The 23,368-nt window shown below is 45.0% G+C and overlaps 2 protein-coding genes across 3 annotated transcripts; one reads left to right on the top strand and one right to left on the bottom strand.

Annotated features, from left to right (window-relative positions):
• Positions 1-1,291: 1,291 nt before the first annotated feature.
• On the bottom strand, positions 1,292-11,424 carry LOC137547174 (uncharacterized). 2 transcript variants are annotated; one of them, XM_068270448.1, is made up of 4 exons: positions 11,365-11,424; positions 10,981-11,039; positions 6,837-7,152; positions 1,292-3,360 (listed from the first exon to the last, which is right to left on the bottom strand). In XM_068270448.1, exons 3-4 carry the CDS (start codon positions 7,148-7,150, stop codon positions 2,484-2,486), a joined length of 1,191 nt encoding a protein of 396 aa, XP_068126549.1. In that variant the 5' UTR covers positions 7,151-7,152; positions 10,981-11,039; positions 11,365-11,424; the 3' UTR covers positions 1,292-2,483. The 2 variants fall into 2 exon arrangements, with proteins under 2 accessions (XP_068126549.1, XP_068126550.1); XM_068270449.1 differs by lacking the exon at positions 11,365-11,424 and adding an exon at positions 11,297-11,315.
• SMIM11 (small integral membrane protein 11) lies at positions 10,776-22,421 on the top strand. The gene is made up of 3 exons (XM_068270450.1): positions 10,776-11,046; positions 19,638-19,831; positions 22,251-22,421. Exons 1-2 carry the CDS (start codon positions 11,029-11,031, stop codon positions 19,827-19,829), a joined length of 210 nt encoding a protein of 69 aa, XP_068126551.1. The 5' UTR covers positions 10,776-11,028; the 3' UTR covers positions 19,830-19,831; positions 22,251-22,421.
• The last annotated feature ends 947 nt before the right edge of the window (positions 22,422-23,368 follow it).

The following is a 23,368-nucleotide window of genomic DNA, read 5'->3' as shown; positions in this document are numbered from 1 at the left end:
GGAGAATGGGGGAGCAGTGGGCATCGGCACAGGTAACAGTGTATGCCAGCTCCACCCGTTTTCCATGTTTTTTTCAGCTCTGGTATTCCTGAAGCTTTTTGTTAGTCAGGTTCTCACCAGGCCACCTAACCACCCACTCAGCACCATCGGCAAGCAGTTTTGGTGGTTGTACAGTCTAAATTACACAAACACTAATATACACTAATATACTAACACTAATATACTAATATACAAGATATGACTAAAGCAGAACGTCAGCCTAAACATTCTTTACGTTTTTGATAGAAAAGGGGAAGGATTATGATCACTTTAATTTCTGTTTATGCTGTCTGAGGTTTGAGAGACACAACAATAAGACTTTTTTTTTACTAGTCTGAGAAAGTAAAAATCTGTAAGGCTCTTATTGCTGTCTGTGCCCCTGTTGAAAAGACTTCCCTTCACATCTTGCCCCGTAAAAAGGTCACCAAGAACAAGAAATAAGTTTAAATCTTAAAGAAAACCCAAGGTGGCATAAAAAAAACATAGATACTTACTTAAAGCAAACCTAAAGCAAAAATAAACTCAGATGATGAATTGTATGTGTAGTACAGCTAAGAAATAGAACATCAGAAGCAAAGAAAAGAGTCTCATATTGTTTTCCAGTAGTTGAACAGTTAAAAAAAACTCAGTTGTTCATCTATGCAAAAGAGCTTTTCTGAGCTATTTGATCAATGGGTCAGATACAGTCCTGTTTTCTGAAACACCGAAACAGCCAAGAAACAGTGAGAGACAGCTTGAGATACGGTTTTACGGCAAAAAAGGTCAAAGGGTCATTATTTCCGAACACTGCTATTCCAGTGCAGGAGATTTGGGCGCAGCCGCCACCATAGGCCGTAATAGGAATTATGGCTATAGCAGCACACAGTGAATAACTTCAGCGCCGTTCAGAAGGAGGAGTTTAAGTTACTTTTTAAACACTGTAATTCGGCCTCCAGAATTATTTCATTCCCCCACTATCCACGTGGACCTAGAGGGGGAATAGTATTTAACGCCGCCGGGAACTTGTGCAGAAGCGGGATAACCCATACCGGCTGTATCCTGCGCCCAAGTCACCTGGCGCCAATTTCTCTCGTACGCCATTATTTATGCTTTGTTTCATAGCCTGAAAGACAGAGTGTGATTTTAAAACTGTGTGACAGTATGATGCAATATTCTAAAAAAAAAAAAGCTATATAACAGAAAATAAAAAATATGAGACTCTTTTCTCTGCTGCTAATGTTCTTTTCATTATCCATACTACACATACAATTCATTATATCAGTAGAAGTTTTTTTTCGCTTAAGGTTTGCTTTAAGACCTACCTCATCTTAGGTAAGTATCTCATTTTTCTGTTGATACCGCATCGGGTACAAAAAAAAAATAAAATTGTTTCCTAATTTTATTCTAAAACGAAAATAAAGTTATGTCGGGCCGTACACTAATTCTGAAAGTACATCTACTGATATTACCAAAAGGAATACAAAAAAAAAGGAATACAAGAAAAAAAGATAAACAGTAACCTGTATGGACAAAATAAGTTAGGCTCGGTTCCCCTTTGCAAGAGGTCCATTTGGCACGAAACAGAGCGGACCAGTTCAGTGTCCACTTCACTTTAACGTTGAGTTTGCGTCCTAGGGCAGATGCAGCTTGAGAAGGGCCAAAAACATTATCAAAGACAACACTCACCCTGGAAATGCCTTGTTTGAGCTCCTTCCATCAGGTAAACGTTTTAGATCAACCCGCACACACACAAACAGACTGAAAGACAGCTTTTTCCCATCCGCCATAAACTTGATGAACTCTGAATCCTCTCTGAAATAATTAACACTGTGTACAAATTGTTTAAACATCTGTAATACCTGGCATACTTGTATAATTTCTTCTCTTCCTTGTTACTATCACTATGTTCCCTATATGCACCGTGGGGTTGTCATGAAAAGTAATTTCGTTGTGTTACACAATGACAATAAAGTGAATTGAATTGTATCATTGGTGGCTACGGGCAACTAATACGCTCGTTCAGAAACATGCTGCAGGTCAGGACTCAGCAATGCGACAAACAGATCCTTTTCTTTTAACAAGTGCGTTGAGCGAGGTGTAGAAAACGTACAGAACAGGCACATTTTCTACGCAAATGAGGGATCGAGCCATACGCGCCTCTCACAGGAAATCTCCAGATCCACTTTTCTTTACTTTGCAGGATTTCTCCCCCAGTATCACCGTCACAATTGGTGAAGATCTCTCAGACACGTCTTCCAAAATGGCCATCGGTCCCTGCCCTAGGGAATGCTGGGAGCAAATAACATTTCAAAGTAAAGAAGAAAAGGAGGACCGGAGTCCATCTGAAGCCTCCCTTCATAGGTAAAAAACATGCTCTCTATAAGGGTTTGCCTGGAGATAAACTCTAACTGACTTATTATGGTTCTATTGTAGTAATGCTCCCAGTTGACTACTATAAAGTCTCACTAAATCTTTTCATACTGGAAGGGGACTTCTCCTTCAGGGGAAATAAAATAGTCTGTGAAGGTGTTTCGGACAAGCATGCCACTGGCAGGGCCTCGCACGGTGCTCCATGACACATCATGTAGCGGGTTATTGAGAGTATGCTCAAACACAAAGCCATCTCTCAGAAGAACCACATTATGCAGAATACAAGCTGTCTTGATAATATCGTGGACAAAGTTTGCCTCCAACTGAATCGGGGCATAGAAGACCCGCCATTTGTTGGCCAAAATCCCAAAGGCTCCATCTATCGCTCTCCTTGCTCTGATCAGCCTGTAGTTAAAGATCTTACGGTTGTGGGTTATGTTTCGGATGGGAAAAGGCCTCAGTATGTTCTCCGAAAGGCCGAAAGCTTCATCAGCTACAAACACGTATGGCATAGGCTCGCCATTTGTTCCAGGTAGAGGTTTGTATTCTGGCAACTTCAGTTTGCCTTCTTTCATCTTGCGACCCAGGGTGGACTTCTTGAAGATGCTGCAGCAACCACTGGTTCCATATGGCCCCACATCTATTGCTACGAAGTTATACTGGCTGTCCACCACAGCCAGCAGCACCAGGGAATGCTTACTGGAGTCCCAGTGTCTCTTGCCACTGTTCGGTGGCATTTTCATCCGAATGTCTTTGGCATCGAGGGCACCAGCACAGTTTGGGAAGCTGGTGGTGGTGTAGAAGTCTTCGGCTATTTGCTGCCACTTCTCCTTGGTTGGCTCCGGCATGAAGAGTGTGAACAGAGTATTGCATATGGCTCTGCATGTCTCCCGGACAATTAATCGGATGGTGGCTTTTCCGATGAGGAATCGGAAGTGAAGAGAGGTGAAGCTTTGGCCAGTGGCCAGGTATCTGCCAGACGAGAAAGGCAAGTTTAAGATGTGAAGGTCATAAAAAGTACAAAGCTGACAATTTACATACAAAGGCTGCCATCTTCATTCACTCAAACAACAATGCCAGATGCCTGGCTGACAAGCTGAGCTTTGGGCTTTAGTTGTTTTGAGTCACACATCAGCAACAAGCGTCCAACCAGTGGAGTCAGACCAGAGTAAAAGCATCTGATCTGCATGCTCCATTCTGGGCCACTGACTTGCAGTGAGAGGGATATGGAGGCTGACATATTTATTTGATTTTAAACAATACCAGTTGCCTGGCTGTCCTGCTGATCCTTTGCTTATAATACTTTTAGCCATAGGCCCTGAGGGCCCGTTCTCACTCCAGCGATTAGCAGGTAATTCCCGCGCTTTCAATTATAACTGAATGGCAGTGATCTTACTGCCGCGATTGACTCCGATCACTGGCGCTCCGTGATTAACGGCAATCACAAAACATGTTGCCTGCAGCATTTTTCCTCGATTCTCGAGCGATCGTGGTACAGTGCTTAAACAAGCGCTGCTCTTGATCGTCGGATATCGCGGAAGTGTACAATGATTTTACCGTGCTAATCGTGGTAAAATCACCCATGCTACTGTTTCGCGCTTTTTAAGTGTGAATGGGTCCTGGATCAAGCATGCAGATCAGATGTTTCTGTCTAGATTAGCTGCAGGCTTGTTTCAGGTGTGTGATTCAGGCTCTACTCATGCCTGAGCGATCAGCAGGACTGCCAGGCAACTGGTATTTAGGGCTGCTCAAATCTGGATCTGGGAGATACCCGGATAGTTGATATCTCCCAGTAAACCTGTGAGGGGTGGGTGGGGGGGTCAATCTTACCTGTCTGACGTCTTCTTAGTCCGTCCCTCGGTGCCTCCCACGATGCGATCCACGCGCGTCACGTAATTGCAAACACTTCCTCCTTCAACCCGGAAGGAGGAAGTGTTTGTAATCACGTGACCGCTGCTTGGACCACATCGTGGGAGGCACCGAGGGACGGACCGAAGAAGACATCAGACAGGTAAGATTGACCCCCCCCCGCACAGGTTTACTGGGAGATATCCAGACAGAACTATCCGGATGTCTCCCGGATCCGGATTTGAGCAGCCCTGCTGGTATTGTCTAAAAGGAAATAAATCTGGCAGGCTTCATATACCTCTCACAGGTTCACTTTAATGTGAAATTCCCCTTTCAGTTTAAATTGGTTGTAACATCTATCCTTCTTCAGCATCTGTATTTGTAAACACCGGTTTAGAAAAGCCGGCTACAGGTCTTATTACCAGTATGTATTTCCACAAATTGCCAAGTAGTCACAATTGGCCAAGATGTGGAGGTAAAGGACAGATAAGCAAGCAATCTTAGAAACTGAGCATACAGAAAGTTAGCAAAACATCCAAGACACTAGCATTATGTAGCCTCTTAACACACTAGACCCAAGGCCATGGAGGGCACCAAGGGGAGGCAAGGGAAGGGGTGTGAACATTAGGGGCTAAATCATAGTTGTTCTGGGGGGCCCCATGAATTGTAGTTATGCCACTGCTCTGCTCACCTATGCACAGATGGGGTAATTAGTGTCTCAGCTACATGGAATCCTCCTAGCCGAGACGCTAGTTACCCCACCTGTTCATAGATGAGGTTGCCTGCAAAACATGCACCGTTGGGGAGTCACAAGGAAAGGTTTGAGGAATCCTGCAGTACAGGGGTCCCCAACCCCCGGTCTGCGGTCCACTGCCGGTTCGTGGGCCGTTTGCTGGTGGTCCGTGGATCTGGCCTCTTGCCCCCACCTTTCCCCCGCGGCCGTCGCTGGTGTTACCTTAGCTGGCTGCCGCTTTCTCTCTTTTGTTCCCATCTCCTCCACGCGTGTTATTTCCCTACACAGCAGAGCGCCCCGCGGCTGCTGTGATGAAGCAGGAAAGCGGTTCCCCTGGTAATGGCGATACACATCACCACTACAGGAAGCTGATCTCCTGCTAACTCTCAGGTAACTATACTAGCTATACTGGGGCACTATACTAGCTATACTGGGGCAACTAAACTCCCTATACTGGGGCAACTATGCTAGCTATGCTTTGAAGCTAAGCCGCCCTCCCCCCGGTCCCCAGAGAAACGTTTGGTCGAATAGCAGTCCCCGGGCTGGAAAAGGTTGGGAACCCCTGCTGCATTAGACTGAATTCAGTTGAGGCGGCTATATGGGGACATCTTGGCCAAGAATCTAGTGTGTTTACGAGTGCTGACACAGACAAGCGTCTATTCAGCAGAGCAGTGGCATAACTACAATTCATGAGGCCCCCCAGAACAACTATGATTGCCCCCCCCCCCCCCCCCCCCACAATGTTTACACCCCTTCCCTTGCCTCCCCTTGGTGCCCTTCATGGCCTTGGGGCCCATCTCACAAGCATCATAAAACAAGTGTGGCCATCATGCTCTTCACACCCATAACAAATATAGCCACAAAAACACCTCATCTGAAGTATCCATGTATCAAAGGAAGGGAGAAGTAGTAGTTGGGGGGGGAAGGGGGGCTGCACCTCTGGGCCCCCCTGCAAGCGCAGGGACTGCTCCCCTCTAGTTACGCCACTGCAGTAGAGGAGGTGAGGAAGCTCAGTGATGTGGCCAGGCATAGAGCTTCTCCTGGCTGGCAGTGATCACTTTATCCAATGATCACCTCTCTGCTTTGAAAGTAAATGTTTTTACACAAAGGGAATGCTTTCAAATGTTCTTTTTTTGTACTAAGAGTAAACCTGAGTTTGAATAGTAAAAAAGTTAGAGACACATTTTGGTAAGTTATAAGCAAACATTTCCTAAAGATGAACTTTTTGCACAGAAATTAAACTTCAGGGAGGTAAAGAACGAAGGGATCGTGAGAGGAACGGGAAGGCTGTATTGGACCCAGAGCCTTCCCTCTCCTTAGGTGAGTATCTGTTTTTTTTTAAAGGATACCAAAGTTGAACCATACAGTAAAAACGGGGGGAGCAGTGTGCACGAGGGCTACTTCATACACGTTTTCCTCCATCAGCCTCCATTTGCCTGCATGTTCTGACCTGGCTGCGCACGTCCTTGATCGCACAACCGGGAACGCTCTGCACAAGACTACATTGTGCGCACACGCAGAATACTCCTGGCCGTGGGTGTGCAATCAAGGACACGAGCAGCCAGGTCAGCTCCTGCGCAGAAATGGCCAACCAGGAAGTGGCTGCGGGGGGAGTTTGCGGCCGAACGAGGCTGTCGGTGGAGAATGGGGGGAATCGGTGGGCATGAGGGCTACTTGTCTTGTCCCCATCGCGCCCCCCCCCCCCCCCCTTTTTTTTAGTATGGTTCAGCTCTGGTATCTTTTAATTTCACTTCAGATTTGCTTTAATATCAAAGTGCCATGTTACCTTCCTTATTCCGCTCATCAGAAGCTACTCAGTCGGGCATTGTGCCACTGTCCTTCCTCACAATCACATCAGCCAACCTACTTTATAGTTACACAAAGTCGCTCCTCCGGGGAGATCGCCAGCCGCATCTGTGTGTCGCTTCTGATGAGCGCCGGCCTCAGATACTCCAGCAGTTCATCAAATGTTCCTATGGACATCTTGAAGTAATTGAAGAACCTCTTGGGACACTTGCGCAGGTCTCCATAGCGCAGATGAAATTGTCCCTTGGAGAAACGCTGACTGGTGAGCGGGTGCACCCAGTAATTTCTCACTGTTTCCCGTCTACGCCTTCTCCTTTTGTTTGCAACGTAGCCGAGAAGCAGCAACCAGAACTGAATTTCATCATCCGTCGACATCTCTGTGCAAAAAGAAACATAATGCATAGTGTAAACAAAAACAACAATGGATTGATACAAATAGCAGCAATAACATTTAAAGGGAACCTTAACTAAACTAAAAAAAAAACAAAGTTTCTCTTACCTGGGGCTTCTACTAGCCCCCTGCAGCCGCCCTGTGCCCACAATATCCTGGAACGATCCTCTGGTCCCCCATTCAGTCGCCGGCCACTGCGCCTGCGTGGCCAGGGCCGTCCTCGATTACGCTCCAGACGCATGTGCAAGACGCTCCCAACGATGGGAGCGTGATCGAGGACACGTGCAGCAAGGGCAGGTGCAGTGGCCGGGGACTGGCAAAATCGAAACTCAGCTACAGCGGGGGACCGGAGGATCGTTCCAGGACGTCGTGGGCACATGGCGGTTACAGGAGACTGGTAGAAGCCCCAGTTAAGTGAAAAACATTTTTTTGTTTCGTTAAGGTTTCGCTTTAACCAATTGTAATTCCTTGCTCCCAAGTATTTTTAAAATATTCTATTTACGATATACTTCTCAAATTCAGTTTACACCAACAATCAGACAATGACCTCCAATGTGTCATATTGCAGCTCTCAAGCAGTATTAGCAATACTCAGAATCCTAATACTGGGGACACACAATGCAATTTCCAATCCAATAAATGGGTAATCTAACAGGAAGTTGTATCGTGTGTACATTTCCAAACTGCTTCCAATCGATAAAGGGATCGATCTTTTGATTATAACTTCACAAAATCATTCAGAAACAGATCAGACAGGTCGGAAATAATCGTTCTGATTCCCGTCTATCGGACCGAAACTTGCACCATGTGTTCCCAGCATACAGCAAGCCATAGCTGCTTCGATTTCACAGTACACTTGATCACTCTGATTGAATCTGCCCAAAATGTATTGCGCTACGAGTTTTCGGTTTGTTTTTGATGGAGTTTTTGATTTGCAGGAAAAATCCATCAGCATTATAATTGGATGGAAAATTTTGGTCGATCGGTCACAGCAGTAGATTGACAGCCCACATCAAACAGTGCAACGCTGTGGTTCGATAAGATTTGTCGCTAGCCTACAGTCAACATCAGGGGCATTGGAAACCACTACCTACACACACACACACGATAGATTCTTGGCAGGGGCAGTCGCTATTGGCTGCCTTGGCTGAGTTATATCCATCCTATGTAAAACCTCTGTGTCCCCTAATGTTTCCAACCCGCTACCATCTAGACCAGCCTTTCTCAACCTTTTTACCCTGGAGGTACCCTGCAAGTAAATGTTGGATCTCAAGGAACCCCGAATTTATTTTGGAGGAGGCATGGTCTTTAAAAGCTGTGTGGCTGTTTATGTCACTACCCCCTATTACACTGCCTCTCATTATACTGTCTCCTTATTCTAGTGCTTTTTATTAATGTGCTCACTATTATTCTGAATGTAATGCTTCTTTTTACAGACCCCCTATTATAATGTGCTCTCTATCATACTTCCCCCAACACCCACGATGGGAAAAAAATGCCAAGGAACCCCTGCAGAGTACTCAAGGAACCCTAGTTGAGAAAGCCTGATCTAGACTGAAAGCTTGCAATGGCTGGGACCTCTTCCTATTGTTTATTTTGCTGTAATGTATCATATAAACATGTACAAGTAAAGTGGACCTGCAGATGAAATAAAAAAAAATAAAAATAATAAAGGATTTTCACTTACCTGGGGCTTCTGCCAGCCCCCTGCAGCCGCTCTGTGCCCGCGATGTTACCAAACAATCCTCTGTTTCCCTACCACGACTCACTTTAACAACGGGAAGTTGCCGTCCATGTGCATCTTCGTTCGCGCTCTAGTCGCCAAGAGTGTCCTACGTAGGGCCGCAGGCGCAGTAGATTTTCTCGTACCACACCTGCGCAGGACGTTCCTGGCCACAGGAACGCCTACGAGGATGTGGGCAAGGTGGACGTCAACTTACAAGTTGGCATGGATGAAAATGAGCCGCAGTGGGGGAACGGAGGATCGTCTGGAAATGGCGTGGGCACCGGACGGCTGCAGGGGCTGGCAGAAGCCCCAGGTAAGTCAAACTTTTTTTTTTATTTCATCTTCAGGTCCGCTTTAACCTTCTTGCCGGTTATCCCGAGCTCAGTTCGGGGTAACCTGCGCAGAAGGATTTCTCCGGCCCCGCTGCACCGATTTCCAATTTTTTTTTTCACCGCACTTTGCTAGCTGCGTGCATATACCAATCGCCGCCGCTCGCCGCCAATTCGCCGCTACCCGCCGCGCCGCCCCACACCCCCCCCCTCCAGACCCCTTGCGCAGCCTGGCCAATCAGTGCCAGGCAACACTGAGGGGTGGATCGGGATTCCCTGTGACGTCCCGTTATCCCGCCCCATCGCCATGGCGACCGGGGAAGCCCAGCAGGAAATCCCGTTCTGAACGGGATTTCCTGCTTACTCTGATTGCTGACGGCGATCGGAGTGGGTAGGGGGATGCCGCTTGTCAGCGGCTATCATGTAGCGAGCCCTGGGCTCGTTACATGATTTAAAAGGAAATTTGTTTTTAAAAAAGTGCTGCGCTGCCCCCTTGTCGTCAGAATTGGAACGGCAAGGGGGTTAAAGGGACTCAGAGCTGTAAAATAACAAAGATTTTATACATACCTGGGTCTTCCTGCAAGCTCCATCCGCTCCGATTGCTCCCACACCGCTGTCCTCCGCTGCCCGCAGCATCGGGAACTAGGTCCCGTCGCTGACGTCAGTCGTGGCCAGCTACACAGGAGAAGTGTGCTCTTTGCTACGTAGATGGCACACTTTTCTTACGCCAGACTGGCTCTGACTGACGGAAGAGCGGGGACCCGGTTCCTGAAGCTGCGGGCAGTGGACAGCGGCGTGGGAACGATCGGAGCAGAATGGGCTGCTGGAAGCCCCAGGTATATATAAAAGCTTTGTTATTTTACAGCTCTGGTACACTTTAAAGAAAACCTATTGAGGCTTCCCCCGTCCTCCTCGGCCCCATGGCGGCGGCGAAAATCCTCCCGGAAGGTACAGTATCGGCTCTCCGCACGGAGATAGGACCCATCGGGTCCGCTCTACAGCGCAGGAGACTTGCGCCTGCGCAGTAGGGCGGCCCGACGGAGAACGGCTATTTTCGCCTATCTCCGTGCGGAGAGCCGCAACAGCGCCCCCGCTGTAGCCAGGAGAGGTAATTATATCAGCGCTTATCAGTGTTTGTAAGGCTTGTCGAGGGAGGATTCCTGGGCACTTAGAGGGGAGCCAGCGCTGGATTGCCTGCAGCTACAGGGGAGGAGGAAGCCTCATTGGGACCCTGAGGCTTCCCTCTCCCAAGGTGAGTACCCCCCAGGGGAACTTTTTTTTTTATACAGAGTCTCTTTAACTATGCAGGTTTTTCTACTTGTATTGCTGGATGTTCTGATTGTGCAGTTTTGAACTTTTCTCATTTGTGCATGCATGTTCCCCAATATTTATTTTGCAGTATAAACACGCTACATACGATGTTGGCACTATATAAATAAAAAATAATAATAATAATAATACAATCCTGACATGCTTCCAGAACTTCTTGTATTTTTTGTTTTGTAAGTCACAGAACAGGCACCTGTTGCTATTTCGGTCTGTTAATGCAGCTGGCATTGCAACTTGGGATGTCAGTAGCCCTATAGGACACAAGAACCTATACTGTCCCAGTGACTACTAGCAGCATCTGCCGCCTGCCAATCTTCAGAGGAGCTGGCATGAAAATTCCAGAAGGTGTCTAGCTCCTCCCAGCGGTGACTTCTGGAGAAGATACATAAAGAGCTCTCTGGCAAGCTGAGATCAGATCTATTCTACAAACCTTGCAAGTCTTGTTTGGGTGACCTCTCAGTGTTGGCGACAGTCCACGATGGAAATCAACTGGAGGGTGAGAACAGAGAACATAGTTATTATATTGCTCATTATCAGCTACTTTGTTGCTAATGATTTTATTCAGTCCGTTTGCTCAGGGGAAACGCGTGGCTGAATGTAATGCAGATCTACAGTGATTAGCAGAGGGATCCTGGTATTGATATCGGAGGCAGGTGCTGTACAGAGGGGAGATGCTAGTGTGATTGCAGCAGACTGATAGAAGAAGCCCATCCGCAGCACCATCAGCTATTATTGTACTGCATTACCTGGTACAGAGTCACATCAGGAGGGCATCTAATGCATGGGGCAATTTACAGTGGACAGATGTGTATACCTTAATCTTTTGTATCAAAGCCTCTGCTTTCATTACAAAGCGACTATCAACGTCATTCGTAAGCACTGAGCTGAAACACGTGATGATAAAAACCTAATGCTGAAGTGACCTACATTCCTACAGCGTCAGCCATTTTACTGGAGACCACCGATCACGGTAAAGCGAGTCTGTTCTCAGAAAAGTGCTCCAGGGGCGGGGACAGGAAGGGAGAGAGTGTAATCGCCCTCTAGTGGCTGAATGAAAATAATTGACTATTTCAGTGCTGGATCTTTGTGAAAGTATGACCGTGTTTTTATGAATGGTGGTGCAGTGTAGTAAAAACATTTGTGCTAGTTATTTTTTTTTCTTGCAGTTTTTGACAGATTAAAAATATTAAGGAATGTAGAGTTACAAATTGCCCAGCAAGGTTATGGTGAAGCAGGAGTGCAAAACTTCTGTTTTGTAAGGAATGTAGGGGAAGGTTTTGGACAAGGCAACTCTCTAATGCCAAGTAGAGCCACTGTGAATTTGGAATTTGCATCCTATAGGAGAAGGTTAGTGTTATGGTGCCCATACACGGTACATTAAAGGGAACCAGAGAGGATGAAGAAAAGGTGTTATACATACCTGGGGCTTCCTCCAGCCCCATACGCCTGGATCGCTCCCACGCCGCCGTCCTCCTCTGCCTGGATCCGCCGGTACCGGTCCCGTCATTGCCGCGAGTCGGCCAGTCAGCTGGCGGACTCGGCCAATTCTCCGCATCACAGGGGGCTCCCTTCATACAGGTATGCGTGTGGCTGCTTACTGCGCAGCCGCATGCGTACGGGTATGGAGGGAGCCCCTGTGATGCGGACAATTGGCCGCGTCCGCCAGAAATGACGGGCCCGGTACTGGCGGATCCAGGAAGCGGAGGACGGCGGCGTGGGAGCGATCCAGGCTTATGGGGCTGGAAGAAGCCCCAGGTATGTATAAAATCTTTTTTTTCTATTTTACCGAAGCATTCCTCTCTGGTTCCCTTTAAAAACGTTTGATTTTCCAGTTTATTTGTCCATAACAACTGAATTTAATTAAAGTTGAAAATCTTCTTCTGGGCCTCGTTCCCATTGCGTTCCACTCGCGTGTCCGTCCGCGTTGGGCTTTTTGAGATGCGTTTTTTTTCCTCTCCCAGTGTTTTGGTGGGCGATGCATTTTTGTTAAAAGCGATTTTCTAAGTGCCTTTCCCGAGCATTTTTTTTATTCACTCCCTGACGCAAGTCAGGAAGTGAACTCTTTGACCCGGAAAATAATAAATACAATGTATTTATTCTTACAAATGCTCACGCAATCGCAGCACAGAGTGATTTTGTGAGCGCTTTGCGTTTTCCTATACCTTCCATTGAGGCAGAATCGCCTCAAAAATGGCCCATGTACTGCTTATCTGAGCGGATCGGAAACGAACAGCTCAGATGTGAATTTTGTCATAAACAATCATTGCACAAGCTCTTTCAGGGCGATTTTGAAAATCGCCAGCGCTTAAAAAAATTTCAAAAATGCCCCTAGTATGAACTATTTTTTTCCTATAAAAATCCGATCGGACATGTTGGAAAAATCTTTATATTCGATCTAATGGAATAATCGAACAAAATGATCTAATTCAAAAAATGTAAAACTTTTACCATTTATGGGCATCATTAGGCTAAGGGGATGAGAGATTGGTGCTCGGCAGAGAAGAAGGGAGTTTAGTGCAGGGCTGTGGAGTCGGAGTTGTGGAGTCTGAGTCGGAGCAATTTTGGGTGCCTAGAGTTGGAGTCGGTAAAAAATGCACCGACTCCTAATGAATTTAAACTGTAATTAAAATAGAAAATATTATAAAATGTTCTATTTCTCAGATAATAGTCATCATAAATAATTTATATATACAGTAATAGCTGTGCTTAGTCCACACAAATGAAATAAAGCAATCAAACAATAGTTACTTCTGCTGCTTCAATAAAGCAGTCCCCGTATTTTTAAAGTCAGATCTACATATCTGATTGTGACTGTATATATGATGTGTACACAGGAATCTCTTATATATACTAAATAACATTTGTGCTTTAAAGAGAACCAGAGATGAAGCACCCTCTTGTATTTTACCTTATAAATCAGTGGGAACATGACAGTAAACACCTAATCTGCTCTTTGTTTCATTGTTCTCTGTTTAATCTGACTGTTCTCACCTCTGATAAGAATCCCCGACTGAGCACTCAGTCTGGCTTTGCTACGGAAAGATTATAGCTGAGTCTGTCTTCTCTGGTGTCTTTTCAAGCCCAAGCCTGCCCCCTTGTGGCTCTGCTATAATGACTCAGCTATTAGTGCTGCGTAATATGTTGGCACTTTATAAATACAATAAATAAATAAAATAATTATTCCCTGCAAAGCTGGACTGAATGCTCAGTCCGGGGGATTCTTATCACGGCTGATAACAGACACTTTTAGCAGTGAGGATGAAACAGAGAGCATGGTAAGTGTTTTCTCTAATGTTCTTACTGATATATATGGTAAAATACACAAGGGTGCTTCGTCTCTGGTTCCCTTTAAGAATAAAGCCTGATGTGTAGCTGCGTCACTAATAGAGATGGTCAATGAGATGCAAATAATTCTGCGCTGATGCTGGTTTATGCAAATGTATGCGCTCTCTTTGCTCATGAAATCAAACAATTTGATATGTTGTTTAAAATTTGGTTTGGTGACTATGAATTAAAGGGTACCTGAGACGGATGAAAAGAAAAGTTTTATACATACCTGGGGCTTCCTCCAGCCCCCTTCAGGCCAATCAGTCCCTCGCTGTCCTCCTCCGCCACATGGATCTTCTGCTATGAATCCTGGTAATTCAGGCAGTCAGCGCAGTCTGGCCGCGTGCCGCTTCCACAGCCAGGAGCATTCTGCACCTGCGCAATAGTGCTGCGCAGGTGTAGTACGCTCCCGGTGGCGGAGTGTGTGCATGCGCACTACTCCAGACTGGCTCAAGTACCTGGACCTAGAGGTGGCGGAGAAGGACAGCGAGGGACTGATTAGCCTGAAGGGGGCTGGAGGAAGCCCCAGGTATGTATAAAACTTTAATTTCATCTGTCTCAGGTTTACTTTAAATGACACAGTAGTACTATAATCTACATATGCACTCCCCACAGAGCTGCAGGGAATCCACTGAGAATCATGTTGTGCACATTGAACACAGAGGTGTTGTCTATCACCCATAAACCTGGTTCATATGGTACATGAAGAATGTGTAATAGAGGAAGAATTGGCTCATTCTCCTGCAGAGTACCTGCACATCACTCTTACATGTACCCAGTTACATTGCCTAGGGTCTGATAGATGTTCTTTGTTCCTGTCTGTACCTTCTACAAGTACTCTTACCAAGGACTAGTTTTAGTCTATGACTAAAGGGAATAAATATGGCAGTCTACATATCCTTCTCACTTCAGTTGTCTTTTAAAATTCCTAAGCGTTGGCAGTTAAGAGATAAATTTCATGTTCCATACTTTCAATCAACAAGATTGTAATATGCAAATTAGGAGTCGGAGTCGAGGTCGGTGGAATCCTAAACTGAGGAGTCGGAGTCGGTGGATTTTTGTACCGACTCCACTGGTTTAGTGATGGGTGAAGGGTAGTTTTAGGCACAGGACAGAATAGGTTAGGGATGGTTGGAGGGTCGTATTAAGCACAGGACAGGGTAAGGTTTTCACCACACCGTCTTGTAATCCTGGAATAGAGTTGCCACGGTGTCCGAGAAGAGTTCACACGATATGCCTGGAGTCTAGGATTTTACCTCAGTAGACGCGCAGAAAGTGCCCATGCTCTCTTATAGATCTTTCTTCTTCTTGTCTTCTGCAGAAAATCTGCAGTCTTCCAGATAGATTGGATTGCTGTTTCTTTGAGGCTGGGAGTACATGTGCATTGGTGATTTTTGCTGGCGTTTCCGGGGGGTTGCAAGTATTTTCCATTTGGTAATGCGTTTCTCATACGTAATTTTTTGCAGTTTATGATTTTTCTGATTGCAGCGCAATGTATTTGTAACGATCGGTGAAGCACAGAGAGGATCTGATTACCAGTGATCTGCAGTATCACAGGAAATACAGATGTATACCAGATTATACGTGATCTGCAGTATCACTGATAATCCGATATACTAGCTAACCTCTGTTCACCTGAGTAGAGTGTAGTGTTTGGTGTAACTGTAACACTTTGAGGACTAGGCCTCAGTGCAGCAAGGAGAACTGCACAGATTCCTTCCGCAGACTTGAGCTCTCCAAGACGGGAGGAGTCAGACTGACAGTAGGAAGGACAGACTGAAAGCAACCTTCAGGAGGAAGGATCACTAACAGAGCGAGGAACCGCCTCTAACAGTAAGGTCGGTTCTCGGGGTCGGACAAGCCAGGTCGTACACACACGGACAGATAAAGTACAAGATCAGGAGGCAAAGGCGGAGTCAAAGTACAGGCATGGTTCAGCAACGGGGTATCAGATATATCGGGGTACAAAATCAGGAGGCAGAAGCAGAGTCAAAGAACGAGCCGGGGTTCGGCAACAGAGTATCAGAAATATCGAGGTACAAGATCAGAGTTCAGGAGGATAGTCAAGGCAGGCAAAAGTCATAACAGATAATCACAATCAAACTAGTACTTTAGCTATCAACAGAATCTAGCTAAGTGTAGGATTACAGCTCCAGCTGGTCCCGGCACACTTGCGGATCTGACTACGGATCTGGGTGCGCCCACATATGTGATCGCACGCCAGACAAAGAGCAAGTGAACAACCAGCAGTACGAGTATCAGAAATATCGAGGTACAAGATCAGAGTTCAGGAGGATAGTCAAGGCAGGCAAAAGTCATAACAGATAATCACAATCAAACTAGTACTTTAGCTATCAACAGAATCTAGCTAAGTGTAGGATTACAGCTCCAGCTGGTCCCGACACACTTGCGGATCTGACTACGGATCTGGGTGCTCCCACATATGTGATCGCACGCCAGACAAAGAGCAAGTGAACAACCAGCAGTATATATACTCTAGGACCTTTCCAGGACCTCCCTAATTGCTGGTCCAATGGGAGCAGTGGAATTTGTCAGCTGACCCAGCTGGTCAGCCGACACCCTTCTAACTGCTATTTAAACTCTGCCTCTGTGCTCGCGCGCGTGTAAGTCTGAATCTTGGTGGACTATCAGTCCCAGCCACACCAGTACTGTTTTGCAATGTATCCAGTGAACTGAGTGCGGGAGCCGCCTCCAATGCGGATTCCGCCGTTCCCAATGCGGATTCCGCCGCTCTGCCTAAGCGGCATGCAGCGTTTTTTCCGTGTTGTGACGCCATGCTGGACGCGGAAACAGCCGCCTCGCCTTGAGAGACAGCGGCTTTTCCGCGTTTCATCACAGTATTAATGCATGTGTGGTGCAGTAAGAACCAAACTGCTGTGCTATTTAAAACCATGATGAATAATGCAAACGACCGGAGAATCCCAAGCAGGGAATTGACTACGATGGCCAGTGTGGAAGTTCACGTGTTGCAGTGTGCGGTAAAACAGACATGATTCTAATGTGTGCTCCCTGCCTGACGATTGGTGTACCTTCACTCGCGAGTGGCAAAGGACCTTTGAGGGATACAGTGCATTGTGGAGATACAGTTTGTACTAGCAAATTAAATAAGGCTCCTTTCACACTGCGTACATTGTAAAGGACAATATAATCACATGGTTAAGTGATGCCATTACATTTCTATGGTACTGTAAAAGAGGTTCAATTGTTCTTGTAGTGACCAAGAGCACCTAAATGAGAAGTAGAGAGAGGTCTGGAGCCCAATGGTGCAGTAACATTAGGTATAGGGGATGAAAGAAGATACAGACACCAGTTCAACAGGAAAAATATTTATTCAAAAAATTGACACATTCCACGACGGCTTCCTCAGGTAAATACAAAAATGCTTTAGCAGCATATGGAATAGAGTGTAGAATAGAGGTGCCTACATTCTACTGTTTATGCTCCTAAGACATTTTTTGTATTGAACTGAGGAAGTGGGCCATAACCTGTGAAACGTGTTGCCAATTTTTTGAATATTTTTCCAGTTGACACTTATACATTTTGGGAGCGCCTCCACACTACCTTTATATTTTTTTGGCACGTTCGCATTAGTGGTGCTTTGCGTTCCATCAGAATAACATAGCATGTTGTGTGTTTACCGGATAACTTGTGCGTTTGTAATGGCAGTGAAGAATACTTTCAAAGTACTGTATGCTCAATGTAGAAATCGAATTGTACTCCTAATGCGCAATACCACTTGCATTGCAACTTGGCTCACTATGTACGGTAGGGATGATCGGAAAGAGCAAATTCGGTTCCGCCGGAATTCGCAGATTCCGCTAGCGCTGAATTCCGTCGCTATGAAAAATCCCCCGGATTTTTGCGGGATTCAGGTGGAAAAATTAAAATAATCGCAAATTGAACCTTATTTAAGCTAAATGGTAGCCCATAGAACGTTCCCTTAGTCCTTTTTCTCCCTCCTCTCTCCCTCCCCCCGGAGGGCCTTGTCTTCCAGGGAATTGTAGGATTTCAAAAGCCAGCTTACATACCTTGGCCGGCAATCGAACCCAGGTCTAGTGCATGGTAGGCAGCTCTCTTCACCACTATACCCCCACCAACACTACATGCTGAAGCCATCCTAGCATGTACCATTGTGATATATCCAAGAGAAAAATGAGCTTGCTTAGGGAATTGTAGGATTTCAAAAGCCAGCTTACATACATTGGCCGGGAATCGAACCTAGGCCTACCGCTTGGTAGGCTGCTATCCTAACCATTATACCACCAACACTACAACACTACATGCTGAAACTTCTTGGAGCAGACTTCCTCCCTCCAAAAGACACACATACATCTCCATAAAATCATTCAACAGCAACTGCGTGCACAGTCTTTGTGGTACACAGTCTCTGTGGTACAATTGGTTAGCGCGTTTGGCTGTTAACTGCAAGGTTGGTGGTTCAAGCCCACCCAGGCATGGCCTTGCCTTTTGTGTTCAACAGTTGTCCGAAGAGAACCCCAGATAGCCATGTAGATTCATCTCTCTCTCTCTCTCTCGTAGGGATGGTCACCGCTTTCCGCGGAATTGTATTTCCCGCAATTTTGGGCGGAAATTGGTCGTTCCGTTTTGGTCAGATCGGAATTGCTTTTTCAATCCGGCGGAATTCCGAAATTGCCTGTGAAATTCTGCCGGTATCCTTTAATAGTTTTAAGCTGAAAATTCAGTTCAATGGCATCAAGTCCTAGAGAGAGAGATCATGTTTCTCTTGGGCATATCACAATAGCACATGGTAGGCTGGCTTCAGCATGTAGCATTGTAGTGTGTTGTGTTGGTGGTATAATGGTTAGGATAGCAGCCTACCAAGCACTAGACCTGGGTTTGATTCCCGGCCAATGTATGTAAGCTGGCTTTTGAAATCCTACAATTCCCTAACCAAGCTAATTTTTCTCTTGGATATATCACAATGGTACATGCTAGGCTGGCTTCAGCATGTAGCATTGTAGTGTGTTGTGTTGGTGGTATAATCCTCCGGGAGGAAGGGAGGAGTGAGGTCTGTGGAGCAGAAGTTCTTATTAGGCCGAAATCAGTTCAGTGGGAAAAAAATTTAAATTCCGTAAAATTCAGCAGAATTCATATTTTTCCGCAGAAATTCCGCCATAGTGATATAGCAATTCCGTTCCGTCACAACGGAATGGAATCCTCAAATTCCGGCGGGAATCACGGAATTCTTAATTCCGCGGAATCCAGCGACCATCCTTAATGTACGGTGTGAATGTAGTCTTGATCAAATTGCTAAGTTCAGGTGGTGCACACTCCAGGTACCCAAAAATTACGTGTCCTGCAGACACGTATTAACAGCCACCACTATGCCAGCAACAGTAACAGCCACTTATAAGCAGCCACCACTATGCCAGCAGCAATTAGTCACTGGTTAGCAGCCACCTCTATGCCAGCAACAGTACAGCCCCTGGTTAGCAGCCACCTCTATGCCAGCAACACGAACAGCCACTTATTAGCAGCCACCACTATGCTAGCAGCAGCCACTGGCTATCAGTCACCACTGTGCTAGCTAGCAGCAGCAACTGATTAGCAACCACCACTATGCCAGCAGCAGTGTCTCATAGAGACATAGATAACTGAACATTTGGCAAGAGGGGAAATCACCAAAAAGTTTGTTTAATTTTGCTAGTCTAAAAAGTTTAGACACCCCTGACATAGTTTAAACCTAGCCGAAATTTTGATATGTTTCTTTTTTTGCAGGCGTTGGAAAACTTCCCTCTGCTGTTGTGGATTTTAGCAGCGAAGACGGTGCTGTTGTGTCTGGCCTATGCTGGAGCCAAGATATACCAAAGCAAGAGGATTGAAGCCAAACTGAAGCAGGAGCAGGAAGAAAGACGCAGGAGAGCGGCAGAGAAGGCAGGGAAAGATGAATTCGATAAAAAAGAAGACTAAAGGTAAGAACAAGTGATCATTCATTTTAATAAGTCAAGACAGTTCTGTAAATATTACTGATATCGTTTTGCTACGGATATGATGTGACCGTAATAACAAAAATCTGATTAATTAACCCTTTAGTAACACAACTATAATCTGATATCTCCCAAATGAGGGTTGCAAACATTTGCGATCTAATAGTAGACCCTATTTAACCACTTCACCTTCAGCGTTTTCCCCATAAACATCAGAGCAAAAGCACTCCTTCCATTCATTCACCTATAACTTTATTACTACTTTTCACAACGAAACAACCTATAGCTTGTTTTTTTCACCACCAATTAGACTTTCTTTGGGGGGTTTTTTTTGCCAAGAATTATTTTATTCTAACTGTATTTTGGAAAAATAAGAAATTCATTTCTCAGTTTTAGGACATTATAGTTTTAAAATAATACATACTACCATAATTAAAACCCACACATTTTATTTGCCTATTTGTCCCTGTTATTGCAACGTGTAACATTTTTGCCTAGTACAATGTATGGCACCAACATTTTTTGGGAAATAAAGGTGCATTTTTTCAGTTTTGCATCCATCCCTAATTACAAGCCCATCATTTAAAAAGTAACAGTAATATACCCTCTTGACATATATATATATATATATATATATATATATATATATATATTAAAAAAAAGTTCAGTCCCTAAGGTAACTATTTATGTATTTTTTATTTTATTTTTTTACCCCAATTTTTTTTTGTAGGGAACTATTGGGGTGTGTGGGAGGTCAGGGGTTAATTAAAAATGTTTAAAAGTATCAATGTATGTATTTTATTGAAGAAAAAAAATTGGTGTAATTTTATTTTTGTCCACAAGATGTCCTTGCTAGTATGCAAACAGGAAGCACTGCATGGACGGGCTTTGTGAATGGTGGCGCAGTCTAATAGACGGCTGCGGTCATTCACACGGGGACTTAGATCAATGAATGAGAACTTTGTTCCAATTCATTGATCTCCCAGCTAACAGACGGCGGCGGTAACAAGGGCAGGGGCGAACGGGACCGTGCAGCAGTATCTACGTCCCTGTTTACTAATCAGGGACGAAGATACTTGTGCAGAGACTAGGAAGTGGTTAAATATCTAGTACAAGTGAAAACAAGTGATGTATGGTGAGAAAATACAAGAAGTCAATTGAACAGGGGCTACCGGGTCTGAGACAAAAGAAATGTAGATCTTAGTTAAGCTATCTAAGTTACAATCAGTAGTAGAAGTTGAGGCTGGCACACCATCTGGTTCTGGGTGCCTGAACTTGTGACAACGCTGTGTCACACAAATTGTAAATCCATAAAGTACGTCAGCACACCAGTCTTAATCATGCAATGCACATTTATTGTGCATTAATCCACATCAACATCCGACAACTGTTTCGAGGGCCACACAGGGTCCTCCTTTCCCTATTATGCCACATGCCTTGAGAAAGGGGGACCCTGTGTGGCCCCCGAAACAATTGTCAGATGTTGATGTGGATTAATGCACAATAAATGTGCTTTGCATGATTAAGACTGGTGTGCTGACGTACTTTATGGATTTAAGTTACAATCAGGAGATTGAAATAATCTGTCACAGAAGTAAAGAGAACAGGCTGGTCCTCAACACAGCCAAAACCATCGAGATGATTGACTTTAGGAAGCATGCCTCAGTCCCATCCCCAATGTAAATTGATGGCACTTAAGTCGAGATAGTATTCTGCATCTGCCTCCTGGTCACAACCATCTCCAGTGACCTGAGCTGGAAGGCCAACACTGCCTCTCCCCAGAAGAAAGCTCAGCAAAGATTACTCTTCCTTTGCCAACTGAAGAAATTCTGTATGGCCATGAAGCTTTTGAGGAGGTTCTACTCTGCAACCATTGAATCTGTCCTTGGTTTCCTCCACCAGAGACAAATACAAACTACAGAGGGTCATCAGATCAGTGGAAAGGTTTGGGAACCCTCCTCTACAACTCCAGACTGTATCTGGAGTGATGAGGATCGCAGATGGCCCCTCACACCCAGGCCACCACTTCGTCAGTTGGCTCCCATCAGGCCTGAGGTTTCAGGCCATTTCCTCCAAGACCTCTAGGCACAGGAACATTTTCTTTTCCATCTGCTATCAATCTCCTGAACTCTCTTCACAACCTCCACAGTTAGGGGTACGAACATTAATGCCGTAGTCGTTATCGATAAACTGTCTATTGAACATTGTCCCCTGATGTAATTGTGTACCTTGTTTACACTGCTGTTTTTATTGTGTGTTCTTCCTCTTACTTTGAGTTCTGTATGTGCCAAATCCAATTCCAATAACCACTATTGCGGTTAAACAATTAATTTGTTCAGTGGAAAATAATACTTAGTAGTGTTAATCATCTCTTTCCTTCCTTTTTTTTTTTTTTCTTTTGTAGGTGGTTTTCCCCCCACTTTTTTTTTTTTATCTTCTGTAAACGACTTGGGATGATGAATGAAATGCTGAAGAAGTGCAGACTGAGGAATGTTAAATTATCACTTTATTTATAATATTTTTGAATACTATTTTGTACATAATAAATAACATTTCTAAGGGTTGTTTTACAAAAGTTGAGTTTTTTTGTCTTTATTTAATATATGGAGTGTTTTCTTGAATTGTTCCTTATTCCTTGATGTTATTACTCAGTCGTGGTAGTAGATACTGCAGCCAGGCAAAAGAAGTGTTGGCTTTGTGCCATTAACCAAACTACCTCCTCTCTACTTGCTGTAAACTAAGCTTCTTTCATGGATGTTGGTGCCCTGCATTCACTGCTACCTTCTTGGAGGATGTGTCTGGAAACGCCAAGCAGTCACTAAATTTAACCCGCAGTTGGGGCTCTGTAGTGGGTTTTTGCCTCTGTATCTGCCAGTATGGCTGTGCAGCATAAATGTGAGGATCTGACCAACAGATTCCTACAGAGAGGCTTTCCTAATGAGGCGATACAAAGAGCATACTCCCGAGCAAAAAATACTCCCCAACAAGACACTCTGAATGACAATCACTAAACAATGAAATACAGATTCCAGCAATCGAAATCGGGTGCTACCACGATTGATAGTTACATATACAGAAGAATCATATGCAGTCTTTGAGATCTTTAAAGAGTAACTGTCAGGCTACAAAAGCTAATTTAAACCTCTATTCTCCTGTGTTAAACAGTTTAGAAGGAAGCCAAAAAGGCAATACTGAAGTTAAAAATCCCTCTTACCTTTGATGTGTGCTTATCAGCAAAGCTGTTAGACACAAGCTCTCAAAAGGACGAAAGGCCGCATACCATACTGCAAAGCATTCTGAGGCTGCTTGGGTCCTCCCCTCGGCTGCTAGTGAGAAAGTACAGGCTCATGTTACAACAGCGTATCTCCGGGCAGAGTACACTGCAGGAGCCTGCTATTGTTCCTAGCCACATGGCTAATCAATATTCACTGCACAGTAGTGTTTTCCATTACGGATCTTTTGTGTGAGTGGAATCATCAGGAAGCAGGCAGGACATGACGACACAATTGGCTTCATAGGAGA

This window comes from Hyperolius riggenbachi, chromosome 2, assembly GCF_040937935.1.
Source record: "Hyperolius riggenbachi isolate aHypRig1 chromosome 2, aHypRig1.pri, whole genome shotgun sequence".
NCBI classification, from domain to species: domain Eukaryota; kingdom Metazoa; phylum Chordata; class Amphibia; order Anura; family Hyperoliidae; genus Hyperolius; species Hyperolius riggenbachi.
This window is presented reverse-complemented; position numbering and strand designations above follow the sequence as displayed.

Bases quoted from the DNA above. Each gene is read 5' to 3' on its own strand.
- LOC137547174 (XM_068270448.1), bottom strand. From the start codon at position 7,150: ATGTCGACGGATGATGAAATTCAGTTCTGGTTGCTGCTTCTCGGCTAC. The intron at 3,361-6,836 runs GTAGGTTGGCTG...CTCGTCTGGCAG, and splicing joins CGACTTTGTGTAACTATAAA to ATACCTGGCCACTGGCCAAA.